The 16,889-nt window shown below is 36.9% G+C and overlaps 1 protein-coding gene across 6 annotated transcripts in view; it reads left to right on the top strand.

The window, feature by feature from the left end:
• The window catches only part of gatad2b (GATA zinc finger domain containing 2B), a 277,061-nt gene that overhangs the window by 183,997 nt on the left and 76,175 nt on the right, over nt 1-16,889 (top strand). For all 6 annotated transcript variants that reach the window (XM_039752811.1, XM_039752806.1, XM_039752827.1 and 3 more), the window contains exon 5: nt 4,270-4,401. In XM_039752811.1, coding sequence (XP_039608745.1) covers nt 4,270-4,401 — 132 coding nt within the window. The remainder of the gene's footprint in view (nt 1-4,269; nt 4,402-16,889) is intronic.

Below are 16,889 nucleotides of genomic sequence, written 5' to 3'. Positions count from 1 at the left end.
ATTTTGTGTGACAAACATGCAAAAGAATAAGAAATCATTAAGGGGGCAAATAGTTTTTCACACCACTGTATACATACATATATATATCTACATATATACACATACATATACATACACACACACATATATAAACATATATACATATACATACATATCTACATATATACACACACAGCTATTTCGTATCAGTGCAATACGCTGCTTGTTAAAATGGATAACTCCCGCTCTTACGTGCAAGTCTGCATGGATATTATGAACTATCGTATTTGTTCAAGTTCTATTTAAATTTTAAATAGAAGGAATTTTTATTTAGTCGACAGAAATATCTTTGGTAGGAATGGTAAAAACAGACAGGAATATTATTCCTGAATAAATCAACTCAAACCTTAAATAACTTATAATATTTTGCTCTCCATAAAAATATATCCTGTCTAAATTATACAAGTTAGAAATAAAGTAAACATTAAAAGAACAAACATTCAAATTTCTTTACTCTTATGTAATTTTATATAAAAAATAAACTTAGATTTTAAATATCCCAAAAGATTTTGCTCTTCATAAAAATATATCCTGTCAAAATTATACAAATTCAAATATGAACATGCTGCATAACAAAACCTGGAAATATAAATAAAATGTGTTCCTTTCAGCAATAACAAATCAAATCATTCAGTTATCTTTGCTCATATGTCATTTTAGAGCTGGACGCCTGGCATCTTTTTTTGGCAACAAATTCGTTTATGTTTGGTGTGAGGTTCTGTGTTGTGGAGATTCTCAGGATGGATTGCAGGTGCTCATCAGTGAGGCGACTCCTGTGTGCTGTTTTGTTAGTCTTTATCACTGAGAAGAGCTTCTCACACAGATATGTGCTACCAAACATGCACAAGGTTCGAGCCGCATGTAGACGGACTTTTTGTTCTTCAAAGTCACCAAAGCGCGTGCAAACTCAGTGCGCTCAGTTTATCAGCAAAGTGCGATTTGGGAACACCGTAGTGACGACTTGGTTCAAGATTACTTGGCAACAGGGAAAGTAGGGCAAGTTGCACTGGTGCATTTGTGTCTCCCATAAAAGTAGCTTCACTTGAAATCACTTCACAGCTGAAGCGCTGCATTATGGGATCTGTAGTTTATTGTGGTACCAGCGCTTCATATACCCGGCCATTAATAACAATAATACAGTATATAAAATGATCTCGGGCGGATATAATTACACTGGTCGGATGTGGCCCGTGGCCCTTGAGTTTGACAAATATGGACTAAATAGAACTTGAAAAGATATATTTTTGAAATGTGATCGCGCAATTCAGATAGAGTTGACGCCAAGACTACAGCCTGCATCCTCCCTCGCTCTTACTTTTTACCGCTCATCTAATGAATACACTGAGTATGGCTTTACCAAAACAATCATTGATGCGAATAAAGTATCCATTATTCGAATATGTAGATCGGGATATATATATACATATATATATACCCGCGTATCGCAGCGAGAAGTAGTGTGTTAAAAAGCTAGAAAAGAAAAGGGAACATTTTAAAATAACGTAACATGACTGTCAATATACAGTATTTGTTTTGTGAGTGTTACTGAGTGTTGCTGTCATCAAGGATTTGATTATCATTATTTCTTTCAATCAGGTTCGTATTTGTAGGATGTGTTGTGTTCAAGTTACATTCCGTGTTTGTCAATCGTTGTAAAGATGACAGGTTTCTTTCATCGATTCGTTTCTTACTGCATCAATAAACAGCTCGTCTTTTCTTTATCTGAGACCTGACACACTGCATGCACGGGTTTTTTTTACACTGTCTTCCTTTAGCGGGACATTGACTTTTTCCAACGTGTGCTTTGTTTCCGCAGTAGCTGGATTTATGAATATGCTTATCAGACGCTTCATATTTTTTGCTGCCTTTTCAATTGTGTAATTCGGTTTTTGTTCAGCGCTCTTTAGAACTGTTGCCTTTTATCTGTGCACTGCGTTAGTTCACGTGAGCCGCTCGGTGTACATGCATCAAAGGTTCCCAGCTGTGCTGGTGCCATCTCGTGCTATGTCCGTGGCTGTATTTAATGTTACCTTAGTCCTGGCACTTAAAACTTTCTCTCGCAGTTTCGCTGAGTTTGTGTCAAACACCACCCTGACCATCTCATCTTCCTCTCCATAAACACAGTCCTTCACCCGTGAATATTTACCCGTGGCAGTTTGCTATTGGATTGCCGCTGACGGACGGCCTTATATGGGCAGGCACTAAATTACAAACGCCAGCGCAGCCTGTCTATGAACTTAATTTAAAGTGTAGGTTTACATCGTGCTTTGTTTCCGAAGTAGCAGAACTCATGAATATGGTTGTATATGTCACTCGCTTCTTATTGTTTCGCTGCCTTCTCAATTATATAATGCATGTTTTCTTCAGCGCTTTTTGAGGTCTTCCTGGTTTTTTATGTACTGCGTGATTACGTGGGAGGCGTGATGATGTCACACTAAACTCCTCCCACGGCGTTGAAGCTCATCTCCATTACAGTAAATGGAGAAAAACTGCTTCCAGTTATGACCATTACGCATAAAATTTCGATATAAAACCTGCCCAACTTTTGTAAGTAAGCTGTAAGGAATGAACCTGCCAAATTTCAGCCTTCCACCCACACGGAAGTTGGAGAATTAGTGATGAGTCAGTGAGTGAGTGAGTGAGGGCTTTGCCTTTTATTAGTATATATATATATATATATATATAATATTATATTCAAATAATGACTTACAATCTGACCGCTCTATGACTCTAGACAAATCCAAATCATATTATGTGGTATTATCTACTGTTAAATTCTACTCCGTACTTCTATAATTTTTATTATACTGTATTGAGGATTTGTTCTGTGTATTGTACTGTATTGTATTGACCCCCTTCTTTTTGACACCCACTGCACGCCCAACCTACCTGGAAAGGGGTCTCTCTTTGAATTGCCTTTCCCAATGTTTCTTCCGTTTTTTTCCCTACAAGGGTTTTTTTGGGATTTTTTTCTTGTCTTCTTAGAGAGTCATGGCTGGGGGAGAGGCATGGCCTGTTAAAGCCCATTGCGGCACTTTTATGTGATTTTGGGCTATACAAAAATAAATTGTATTGTAGTTTGATTTCATCATTTGAATTCAAGTGCTTAGCTCCACATCATTAAACCATAAACACCTAGGCAACACTCTTTAATAAAAATACTTAATACCAAAGTTTACATTATTGAATTTTGATCTTATGACTCCTGTTTTTATAAAGAACAGGAGACCTAGGTGCACAAAGAACTGCCTGGGCTCCCTTAACAACAGAGGGATGTGTCAAGTTGGTCAGATCAGTAGGACTTTTTCAACACTAACTGAACTAATACTGTTATTTATTTGCTTTTTGGTGTAACACAATAAATATGCTTCCATAGCTTTTTATAGGCATTATGTCTACTTTATTGTAGTCTAAAAATTGCTATTTGTCCCCAGTGCGTAAATAACCTCTAGCGTAGGCATTTCTCATTCAGTGAATACCACTCTCTTTACTTAAAGATACATATTACAGTAATATTATTTAAATATTGTATTTATGTTGTGTAGGGGCTGTCATAAAAAAGTACGCTTTGGTATTGAATGGTAAATGTGTATATTAATCTTGTGTAAAATGATATTCAATACATTGAATGTTGTTTCTTTTTTTTTACTTTTTCAAAATTGTTAGTTGTTGTTAAAGATTATGGAGACATAATCTCCTGTTCCTCTTAGTGTCTTATAGTTTGGTGTTTGTCACCTATATTGGAATCACAGTATTCCTTTCAAGAAAAACATAATTGTATTTAGAAATGTAATAGGAGGCCGCAAAAATTTCACTTGGCATAATGCAAAAATACTTGCAGAACTAGTAAATATCCAGCAGTAATATAGTAATGTGTTATAGGTTTTGCCATGATTTATGCAATATTAGCTATAGCATAGAAATGGAAAAATGTAAAGAGGAAGAAGTAGTATTGTAGCTAATGCCTATGGAAGCATTGGCGTTGAAATTATTTGCAAGTTTAACAGAACAGGTTTTTATTTTTTTTTTATTTTTTTTTTTGGTGAGTTAGAAATTTATGCTTTAATGTTTTGTTTCACCCTTTTTTAGTTATATTTTTGTTTCTGATAGATTATCTGTACTTGTAAAGCAGATTAATTTTCTTTTTGTTAATAAAGCACAATCAGATTAGACATACATCCTTTATTGATTTAATTTTTATTGTATTGCATTTTTCATTCTTTATTTTAGATGCCTGTTGTCCAGAATGTTGCATCAGTTGTCCAGCCACCTCCTGTGCACAGTACACAACAAAGCTTGTCAAAGATGGCAGTGCGACCAGGCATTCATGCCCCAGAGCCACAGAATCTAAGGACTGTACAGGTAGGCATGTCTATGCTAAATACAAATACTTGGACACCATGCCCTTATAACACTAAGTATCTGATAAGTTGTGCTATTAATGTGCTTTTCTGATGTGAAGAATTCATTAGTTTAGAAGTACAAGTTTAGTTGGGCCCAACTGACATGGAAATTATCCTCATCCTTTATTACTTCCACACAAGAGTGTTAATTTGTTCCTTCTGCCACCCATAAGCTATAATCAAGGGTCCAAGCAAAAAGACTAACTGCATATTTTATGTATCTTTTTTTTTTATTTCTAGGTATATGATGATAACATCAAACACCTTGGTTAAGGCACACACAGTTTACCTAACTTGCACTGGGCCATTTCACAATTGCCATTTAGCTTGTAGAAGAGAAACTGGGTTATGTTGAGAAAAACACAACCAAGTAAACAGACGAATTTGCAGACATCTTATAAATAATGACCAGACTGTGTTCTAAACTCAGTCTTGTGCCATCATGTTTCCCATGTTCTTAATGTTTTTCTTTGTGTTAATATTGTGTGACATGAGGGGGCCTTTGTAATAGCTCCCTACACCTATAATGACACAAAGACGGCCAAAAACAACCTAAATCAGTTTGTTTATAAAATAGTGCACACAAGCAAGAATTCTAAAGCACAGAGGGTGAGGACATTTCCCTGTTGTTTTCCTATGGCACTCAGCTGTGAATTTCAATTGACTCAACTCAGTCAGCTGTAAATCAGCGCAGGACTGTGAGATATTTGTTATGTTGATTGAAAACACAATTTTTATCACCGTCATTGTGAATCATCAGCCTTCTGTTTAGCACCCTAACCTGTTAATGTTTGGGTTTAAAGGATGTAGTGATGCCATTGTGACTTTTTTTATATTATTTACTGTATAATAGTTATACAGAAATTAAAGAGACTATATTTTTACCAAAATGATAGAAAAAAAATACTTTAATTGAATTAGTATATGTGAAATTGGAACTTTTAACATACTATGTTACACATTACCTTCAGTCAGTCAGTACTGTTTTTCTGACTCCAGTAACCCAATAATTGCTTCTCACTCCGACTAGACAACTCAGACTCCATAGCCCTGCACTTCAAGACTAATCCACATTGACAAAGAATGCACAGTTACCAAATACATGATTTATTTAATACGAGAATAAAAATGCACAATCTCATAAAAAGTACTAGACAGAAAAGTTAGGGAGCCATTCTTTAAAATGTGAGGCACTATACCAAACTTGTGAAACAGAAAGAGTCCTTTAAAGGACAAGATCAGTATTTTTTAAGTCATAGTTATTTATTCACGTGGTATATAATAATTTTCCACAAAAACTGTGAAGCATTTTTTTAAAATTCAAAACAATGTATCCTGCTCTTGTGTTTTATAATATAGGTAAAGAGTACTGAGGCTCCACAATGAAAAATACATTAAGATTGACCAAATATCTACATATTTTCAAGCCAAAAGTGTTAGTGAGTAATAATCCTAATCTTGGGATTCCACACTTGTGCAAAAATATATACAGTATTCATGTTATGTTAAAAAGGATAAAAGGAAAACTTTTTTGTGAGATTCAGCTATAATTAGAATATTCTGTTTTCAGTTTAGCTTGTGGGGGTTATAATATAACCTTCCATTAACTATGCACTAACATATAGGCAATCATTTTAACATAATTAAGAAAATACTTCTAACATTTTAACATAACTAACAAATGGTGCTTAAAGTGGAGTATGCACATAGTTTGCAATTAAGTGACAAGAACTGCACAGATGTTATAGGGATACATGTCATTTTAATTAGGTTGAAATTTAGTAAGTTTAGAGTAGATATTTTGCATAGGCAAGATGGTAGCACAGAGCTGTCATTCCTGCCTCACAGCCCTAGAGTCTGCATGAAGTGTGCACATTCTTCCCACCTATTTATGGACTAATTGGTGTCGGAGAGTTTCAGTTGGTTTACTCGCTAAAAACATTGTGCTTAGTTCTTTTATTACCTTATGCTAGGAGCTCCACAGCACGTTATAAAATTTGATAACTGTTGAGGCACTTCAGTCTGTTTCATCATGATTTGGCTGTATCATACACTCAATTTTCATTTTCTCTGTATTGTTTTATTGTGCATATGCACAACACTCCATGGAAATTTTGTAATACTGAGTGTTGTTTGGTCATGCTGAACTTAGTATTGACACATAGGTGACTTGGCTCTTCCTTGTCATTGTACTTTTATAAAGTACAGTGAAACTCTTACATGTGCTTTTCAACATGACACTACCACACAGTATGAAGTTTGCTGCATAGGCTGTGGAAAATGTATCATCATTTCGATTTAGGAAAGATATAATCATGACTTGAGCGGGCATCTGCTCTATTGCTATAGGCAGAACATAACTGTTGAAAAAATATAATTTCAGAGACAAAAGCAGCATAATAAATTTTCTGTAGCTTTGGACATTTGCCATGTGGGAGTCATGACTGTATCAAAAGTTTACCTTCCTTACCTCAAGAAAACAGTAATGTATTACTTCCAGTTTACTGTTGTTGTCTTAAGCATGCCTCAGAAATACCAAAGGCTTGTTTTCTTTACACTAGAATTACCAGAGCCTATGAAAAAACTCCTAGATCCGTCCCACCTTAAAACGCTTCGCACCTCTCCGTCAGCGTCTTTTGTCCTTTAAGTATGTTGATAAGCAGCAAACAGCAAGCAGCCTGTTATCATATCCCCCACCCCGCACATTTTTCTCAGTTCAAGTCTGTTTACCTGCGTGTCAGTTGCTTAGTGTTGTATAGAGTGAGAAGTCAAGCAAAATGACACCTTTTATAAATATTATATCATTATTTGGAACACTTGCATTTCATGTGTGTTCCGTGTCTACAACGATCTATGTAAATACATCGTTAAAACAGAAACGTTTTTCATGTTTTAACAATAATTGACAAAATGTAGACATGAAGTGTATAATGTGTGAACCAATCCTGGGCAGGGCGCCAACCCACCGCAGGACAAACACACACACATACACCCACACCCACGGGCCAATTTAGAACCGCTAATTCACCTGACCTGCATGTCTTTGGACTGTGAGAGGAAACCAGGGCACCTGGGGGAAACCCACGCAGACACAGGGAGAACATGCAACTCCACACAGGAGGACCCAGGAAGCTTAACCTGGGTCTCCTTACAGTGAGGCAGCAGCGCTACCACTGCGCCACTGTGCTGCCCACATGAAAAACATGAAATCATTAATTGATCTCATAAATTAGTTTTTTTTTTTTACATTTGGCTTCCATTGGATATTTATGTTTTCGTTAATCATATTATAGATATTAGAGTTTCTCTCCAACATGAGGGGAAAATCTGGGGGTTGGTGGCAGGATTGGCACTCCAGCCACTAAAAAACCTCTTCAGTGTGATGCTGAGGTGTCACCAGTTTCACGGCTGCACTCTGATCTTGTGGTGGGTGCAGCAACTCTCTAGTTGCTGTTGAGCAAGTCTACTAATTTGGAATATGTGTGTGAATTGTATATTTCCTGATCAAATGCTTCATTGCTGGATACAGGTTTAACTATAATACTTATTCCTAAACAGTTTACTTGGCTGCATTTGTGACAATCCAGTCTTCCAAGTGTTCCAGAATCATTGTACTATTCTCATTGCAAATCTATGCAAAGATGCCCTCTGCTGATGAGAATATATAGTACATTTTTTAAGTAGGAAAATTTACAGTTGCTGTAATAAAAAATAAGAAATTGCAGCCTTATCCAATGGTTACAAACAGACATCTGCTGAATGTATTTACTTATCATTTAACACTTTGTGAGCTTGTCCATATGTGTATCAAGGTGGAAACATAGTTAACCGAACAGACAATATCACTCAATTCCTAGCAGAGTTGTGATGTGAATTTTAGTTGCCAATTCATCACCCTAATCTGATACAGCATTAACAGAATAACAGCTTGCCATTTTCACTTATTAAAAAATAAACACATTAAAAAACACCAAGATACTTTAATTGCCCTTAACCTACATTGTAAAAACCAAGACTTTCAAGGAAAAAAACACCACCTTTAATGTGGTCAGTTCTTTTCGTGGACATTAACAAGATGCTATTTGGGTTTTTTGCATTTGAGAAAAACTTTTTGGATATAGAAACAGTTGTATTATCAAAATGGTTTCCTAACAAAAGTAAAATGAAATAGTGTTGTTACATTAATAACAAATTAGTAAATTACGGGGTATTTTTAAAAAAATGTATATGGTTCACAGCTGAAAAAGATTTATTGCATTACTTGAAAATATTTATGTAATCTTTTATTGTAAAAGTAAATATATTTGACCTCCCCTCATATTTGTAGTTTTAAACAAGTTAATAAGTAGAAGAAGAACTAATTCTTCAAAAGTTATCAATATTTTCGGTTTTTTTTTTGTGAAAAAAAGTAAAATGTAATAATCTGCACAGATTGTCAACAGTTAAGGCTGTTCCATAATTAATAAGTTATTCATCTCTGCTTCATGACACATGCACTACATTTCTTTTTTTTTTATCTGGTTCTCAGAATGAACAATATAAGTCTACATGTTAATGTTTCATAAACATACAAATAATTCATCATCAAGAAATACTTTAAATTTGCAGTTTAAAAACATAAACAAAACTGAACATTTCATAAGTTATTTCTGTTTTCATTATTCAAATGAAATGCGTACGCTTCCTAAATATCAAAATACAATCAGCTCCATGGTCGTTGAATCAAGAGTGACCTGCTAGAAACACTAAACATTAAAGCATTCAATCTTCATAGCGATTAATCATGTATAAATAGCTTAATGTTACACTTTCATAGTCTTGGTTTATTTTTGCTTTGCAGTTATTTTTAGTTGTTTAACCACCAGGTAATAAAGAATATTGTTAGGAGAGGTCACTTTGTCAAGCTTATTTTGAGAGCTGCAAAATTGTTTAGCTGCTGTCTCTGGCTTACTGTTCAAGTCTCTCAGAATATACAGTGCCACCGTGCTTGTGTTAGATTGTACTTAAATACACTGTTCCAAAATAAACAACCACATGAATTAAGTCAGCCTTTACAAGAACAGTAACTTTCCTGGCAGGCTGGTAATGCTATTCCTATTTATTTTCTGTTTGACATAATAAAACTGATTTAAACAATCACTTTGGACATCTAATTCGATTTCAGAAAATTATATCCTGTATTACACTTTCATTTAACCAATGAAATGGTAAACAACTCATAAACAAAATTTCCAAAAAAAACTGGTGAAGTATGTCTGGGGTCCATCTGGGTAAGTGCAGTTTGTTTATTAGTATGGCTGAGATTCCATGGGTGTAGGTGTGCACTTGAGAAAGAACCAGCCATAGAGAACTTAAAGTGGGAATTGGCTGACTGCTTGTTCGTGTGTGTGAGTGCAGTCAGTACATCCATCCCTCATTATTGCTATGCAGATCATTTAGTGCACCTACCCTAACAGGGCTGTATAAAAAGTTTGAGTCAGAAAGGAACAAGGGAGGTAGAAACCAATAAAACAGAGAGAAAGAAAAGCAGTATCTGGATGCAGCCAGTGCAGATAGAAGGAGGCAAGTGGTTGGAGAATTCCAATCAACAAGGCAGAGGCGCTCCAGAGAAGGATCAGGCTGTATGGATTTTGAGAAGCAAAGATAATCATGGTCATCCGAGGTCTTGCTGGAGTGATACAAGGTGGTAGGACAAGGGAGTTTGGTTCATAGCCTCCCAGCATGTAGAGGTGGAGATGGCTTGGATGAGAGTTGATTTATGGACCGGCATTTGCCAATCTTAGCCCTACTATGCATGCCTGAAGGGATTAGTTGAATGAGTGAGTGAGAGAAAGAGAGCAAGCATTCATGGAAACTTAATGAAAAGAAACTGATTCTGTGATTTTTATCCTCTGTTTTATCTATGTATTCTATTTGTCTATTAGATTTTAAGTTCCTTACTGCACTATTCATTTTATAGATTGTTTAAGACATACTTGTTGTCCTGCACTTTGGACATTGTTTGCATTTTGATTGTTTTAATAAAACACACTTTGCACTTTTACATCTTACTTGTTGTTTGTGTTCTCACATTACATACTCTGTCCTCTGTTATGACTATCGATGTCCCGGGAAAAGGAAGGAAAATGAGGAAAACACATTTTGCAAGCCTTCAAAAATTCCTGCAGTAGTACAGACCATGAATGCAGTGCTCCGCGTAGCCTAGCAACATTCAGCCCACAATGTAGCTTGTTGTTGTTGTCTCTAGAAATGGTGGTTGTAGTCCATTATACTATGACAACCTGTCAAAGGATGCACTTCTCTCAGGGAATCTTTTCCTGCACTTTTAGCATTTACTCACCCCTCTCCCTGATCCTGTCACTCAGCTCTCTCTAGGGAGGTGCCCTGAATCCTCACAAAGTTTCTTCTCGCAAGATTCCACCCCCCACAGTCCATGCAGTAGCGAGACACGTCACAATATCAACACACATAGATAGCGGTGAAATCCTGCACTGCAAAGGCTTACATAGACATTGCTTGTTCCAGCTCATATAGTTTAAACCGGGTTCAGGGCGAGAGCAAAAGACTTAACATTAAGAGAAAATAAAAAGCTAAAATTGCTGTTGTACGTTCAGGAGCTCAGTTGCACAAGGTAACTGAAGCTTAATGATTAGTTTGTACATTTTAATGAGCGCTGCAAAATAAGACACTTGTTTGAGAAGTGCTTCTGTCTGCTACAGTATCTTTTTATCACAGTGATTAAAACTGTGTGAATGAAATTTTTTACATTCTATGGAAAAAAAAATCCCATACCTGTCATGACCACCCATTTAAATTGGGGACAGATCTCATATTTCAACAGGGAATTAAATGTTAGTAGCCAACCTGCGGCGTACCATACACAGCATAATCAGGCCGGTTTTTTAATGATTTTTATGCACAGGGAGAAAATTAACATTTGAAAAATCGGTAACGTAATAAATCAGCAAGAAAAGCAACATTGTAACAATGCACGGAACGAAGCAACACACACTCGTCCGTGACTGAAAACTGGCCGACCGCCCTCGCGCCTTCTCCTGCCAGACAGAGGAATGGGGGTGAAACGGCGCAGAGTGTGGAACGGGAGGAGAGAAGAAGGACGTCCATTCAGCTCCGTCCGTCATGCTAGTCTGCTGATTTCTCGTTCAGTATGCACTTGCCCGCTCATGTGCCCACCTCCAACTCGTCACTTGAGTCGTTGGCTGCTTTTCTATATATAATCCACCAAGAGACCCGACCATGGTATAGCGAGGTGGGAGGAGGTGTGTACAAAGGGTTGGGACGCAACCAGTGGGAGCGTATGAGTCGCACTTAGTGGGAATTCAGCCCGAATGGGAATCAACGGCTTACCCACGCCGGGTAGACACACACTCAATGTCATGCATAATTATTTATTGAATGCTAATCACTTCTGGAAAGACACGGTTGTCTAAAACGGGTTGGTGTGAGAATACAACAGTAAGCAAATGAAAAGATGGAACTCTGTTTTTTAAAGACTGCTTACTTCATTGTGTTTTAACCTCCGTTGTAAAGGAATGTTTTAAGGACCCCATGGGAGACCCCTCGGTTTTGGCTGCTTTTCTATATATAATCCACCAAGATACCGACCACAGTAGGAGGGGGGTGTGCACAAAGGGTAGGGACGTAATGAGTGGGAGCGTATGAGTCACAATTAGTGGGAATTCCACGGCTTGCAGCCCGAATGGGGATCAACAGCTTACCCACGCCTCTCTGTGCTGAATAGACACACGGTCAATCTCATGCATAATTATTTATTGAATGCTAAACACTTCTGGTAAGACAAGGATGTCTAAAACGGGTTGGTGTGAGAATACAACAGTAAGTGAATGAAAAGATGGAACTCTGGAGAGAGCAAAATACAACACAATAGTGAACCCGCGGCATAACAAACGCCGCGTGGCTCAGACGTGCATGTGGACTCTTACCACAGACGAAAGGGAGTAACTGGGTGGTCGGTGAGTTTTTGCATCCGGGCAAATGGGCAGGCAGTGTGAATGCCTAGAGAGCGAGGGTAGACGCCGCCGGTGAAAAAAGGAGTGTTGGTGGGTAGGAAAACGTCTTCCGTGTTCCTGCAGGAGCATCTAAGAAGACGCATGTTTTTCGCGGATGTGAATAGCTGTATGTAGCGTGTAAAACAGTTTGCTATGGTGCACGTGTCGTAACCGAAAAGTCGGTTTTTAAAGACTGCTTACTTTATTGTGCTTTAACCTCAGTTGTAAAGGATTGTTTTAAGGATCCCATGGGATACCCCTCGCAAACCATTTCACACACTGCATATGGCGATTCACCTTTGCGAGAAACATGCCTCTATGAACAGTCAACGTAGCTCGGAGGTGCATGACATGCGCATGACATTAACCTGACCTGCACTGCACTGCATACGACAGACGAATATAAATGACGCCATTTTTTCTGTGTCATCGCGTCCGAGATGGTGGGCGTGGCCCTGCGAGTTGTCGTCGTATCCAATGGTCTTGGAGTTGATGGCCGTGGCTCCTTCCTGCGTGTGCCATAGGTGTTTCACTTGTCGGCGGCTTAGTGAATCCACGCCCCTTCCGGCGTGCTTTCCATGGTTGACTTGCCTTAGTGAATTATATATATAGATTGCTAATACTGTGCACTTTTTTGATTGTATGCACTTTGAGATGTGCCTGGGTCAGATGTGAGCAAAAGGTTTGCTTTTTTTTTTTTCTTTTTTTCTTTCCCAAAAGTGTAAAAAAATTATTGCTACTACCTTAGATTCTGTTCTGTTATAGCGTATATGTTGTTGTTTTTTTTATATATAATTTTTATTTTGTCAGATGTGATTAAATGTAAAAGGAAAACAACGAATAAACATTACTTGTTTTTAAATACATTAATTTGTATTAATTTAAAATTGGTCATTACCTGCTGTTTACTGGCTTCTGGAAATGTGTGGCCCAGCTAAATTTCTTGGTTTTAAAATCTGGCCCAGCTGAAATTGTTATTGAATAACCCTGACTTATAGCAATGCTTTGAAGCTATTATAACTTCTTAAAAGTTAATGGAGAAAGATCATTGAAAGTGCTAATTGTGGTAATATCACCAAGTCAGTTTTAAATGCATACATTAAATTTTGACTCAAGCTTTGGAAAAATTAATAAAATGCATTTATTTTTTGATTGTAAGCTTTAGATGTGAGGTGAAGTTTTTTTTATATATCTAAAGTAGCCTGTACACAATACATTTCTTTTGAATAATGCCAGTTTTTTTTTTTTTTATATACTGTATATAAGTTGTGAAGGCAAGGGGGAGCCCCAAACCAAAACACGCACACACAGAGACATGCCCAGGTTAAAAAAATGGATGTTTATTGCATAAATACCTCAAAAATAGTAGCAAAGCACAAGATATCTATCTTCGAATCAACTTTCCTCTGTCCACCGCACTGCCCTCCTCCAATTGAAGGCAGCTAATCCTCCTACCAGCTCCAACTCACTTGAACAAGGCAGTGCAGCCTCTTTTAAGGAGGACCCGGGAGAACTTCCATTGGAAATACTTCAGGGTCACACAGAAGTCCTACATAACAGGGAGTAAATCTCCCTGCAGCGCCATCTTGCAGCACCCTCTGACCCCAACAGGGCTGCATTGCTAAACTACAATTCCCAGCATTCCCTGCTGGTTCCCGAATGGGTGCCAATATTGAGAGCCACTGCCATCTAGCAGCTGGGAGGAATAATCCCAAACCTAGCCGAAAGAGAGACTCCTTTCCTGTATTCCTCTTTTATCCTGGCCAGGGAAGGTGCCACACACATGTCCAGTTGGGACGCCTGTCCATTTGTCTTGGGCTTCCAACCAGATAAGAAACCATATTCTCTTCTGGCTGGAATGTCCATCCATCCATTGGGAAAACCTTGTCTGTGTGCGACACTCTTTCCTCTCTTGGCTGAGATGCATTTCTGTCCACTCAAAGTCAATTCCTTGTCAGGATGCCTGTCCATCCTGTGTGCCACCTACCCAGTTTTTACCAGTTTTCATTAAATAGGTAAATCATCTTTGCCCACTATCTCAATGTTCTTTATAATTGTAGTCCCAACCACAGCATCAGAGAAGAATCTCCTTTGAATAGAGAGTTTCTCTTTTTAGTCTCATCTGTACATTAGTATTTTGTTAAAATGATTGCTGTTCGCTATTACAACCCTTATTCTTTCCTGTGTTTCTATGATGATACTATGAGATTGGTAAAGAACTCAGGCCACTGTCTCACTCAGTTTTTCAAAAGATCATAACATCTTATAAACTAGCATTCTAAAGGTTGAGTAGCATTATTAGTGTTCAGCTTATTCAATTTCTGTGATTGATTTGTCTGCACTTAATTGTATACTGATTTTATCCTTGTATTTGCATCACATTTTTATTTAGGTTAGCCTTTTTTTTTTTTTTTGGAAAATTTACGGAACATGAGAACAGTGTATTAATATGCCATCTACAAGTATTCTGATGCTAGTCTCACTAAAATTATAATTTTATATTTTAATTTTCTTTTGAAATACTTTGTGGAAAATGTCTAAATAATATTTGACTTATTCGCTCCCAATTCAACAAGAACTTTTAATTTTGTTATAACTTTTTTGTATATAGGAGTTTTTTTTATTATTTAATGTACATTTAATGTCATAATTTTGAGTGGGACATATTGGCAAACACAGTAACCAAACTTCAGTGAGTAATTTCGGTGCATCTTTCTTCTTTCATACTCTGAATTGTCTATCTTTACCGTTACTTGGATGTTAACTTTCTTTTTTGTCAGTCAATTTAAGAAGAAAAGCAATGTGTCATGATGGGTCTGATGGTACCAACTGAATGGAATCAAATCATGTTCTTTAAAATGTTTTGCAAATTATACTTTATATAATGTAAAAGTAATATACAGTGGAACCTCGGGTCACGAACTTCTCAGATCACGTACAAATTGGGTTACGACCAAAAATTTCGCCAAACTTTTGCATCTGTTCACGACCACACACTCGGGTGACGAACAAGCCAGTTTCCTTTCCGGTTCGTACACGCTGATGATTTCTGCACGTGTTCAGTCTCTCCCTGGGCATTCCCTGTGCAGTGCGTGAGAGAGAGAGCGTGTTATAGCGAGAGAGAGAAGGAAGTTAAAGAATGCTCCGGGCTTGTTTATAAAGAGACTGCTTCATGCATTGTTTAAATCTCATTGTAATTAATGAAGACTTTTTTCTATTGAATTTTAACCTCCACTTCGCTTCATTTTTTATGGGATCATTTATTTATTGAAGGTTTCTGAAAGCACTGCACTTTAATTTGGACTTTGTTTTTGATTTTTGCTTTGTTGATTTTATTAAAAGCAATTGGAATTTTTTGCACCATCCTATTGTTCCATTGTAGTGCCTCACTGTTGTGCTCATTAGTAACATTACTGACGGTGACGGGTTTAATGGCTCCCGGAACCAAGATGGGAGCATGCAGCGAACCCGCATCTTCCCAGACTTTACCTCAAAACTGCAATCTCCTCTCCACCCAGTTCCTCCTCACTTCCTTCATGCCAGAACTCAACTCATGCAAGGTTAGTTTTCTTTGTTGTTTATGGTTAGTTTTTGTATAAATTACGGATTTTTCAAATGTTCATTTTTTTCCCTGTGCTTAAAACTCATTTAAAAAAGTGTTTACAGAGAGCGGTTCGTAAGGCTATAGCGTGAACTCTTGCAATGTTAGTTTTCTCTGTTCAAGGTTTTCTCAGTGTTATTCAATGTTTTTTCGTTTAGTTTACTTTTACACTGTGCATTCTATGGTATAACTCGCAAAATACCCGCGCTTCGCAGCGGACAAGTAGTGTGTTAAAGAAGTTATGAAAAAGAAAAGGAAACATTTTAAAAATAACGTAACATGATTGTCAATGTAATTGTTTTGTCACTGTTATGAGTGTTGCTGTCATATATATATATATATATATATATATATATATATATATATACAGTATATATATATATATATACATCTATATCCATATACATATATCAACATATATACACATATACATACACACATACATATACATACATACATACAGATAAATATACATATATATATACACACATACACATATATATACTAGCAAAATATCCGCGTTTCGCAGCGGAGAAGTAGTGTGCTAAAGAAGTTATGAAAAAGAAAAGGAAACATTTTAAAAATAACGTAAGATGATTGTTAATATAATTGTTTTGTCATTGATATGAGTGTTGTTGTCATATCTATCTATATATATATATACTGTATATATATATATATATATATATATATATATATACACTAATAAAAGGCAAAGCCCTCACTCACTCACTGACTCATCACTAATTCTCCAACTTCCCGTGTAGGTAGAAGGCTGAAATTTGGCAGGCTTATTCCTTACAGCTTACTTACAAA

Source organism: Polypterus senegalus, chromosome 1, assembly GCF_016835505.1.
Source record: "Polypterus senegalus isolate Bchr_013 chromosome 1, ASM1683550v1, whole genome shotgun sequence".
In the NCBI taxonomy this organism is placed as follows: Eukaryota; Metazoa; Chordata; class Cladistia; order Polypteriformes; family Polypteridae; genus Polypterus; species Polypterus senegalus.
This window is presented reverse-complemented; position numbering and strand designations above follow the sequence as displayed.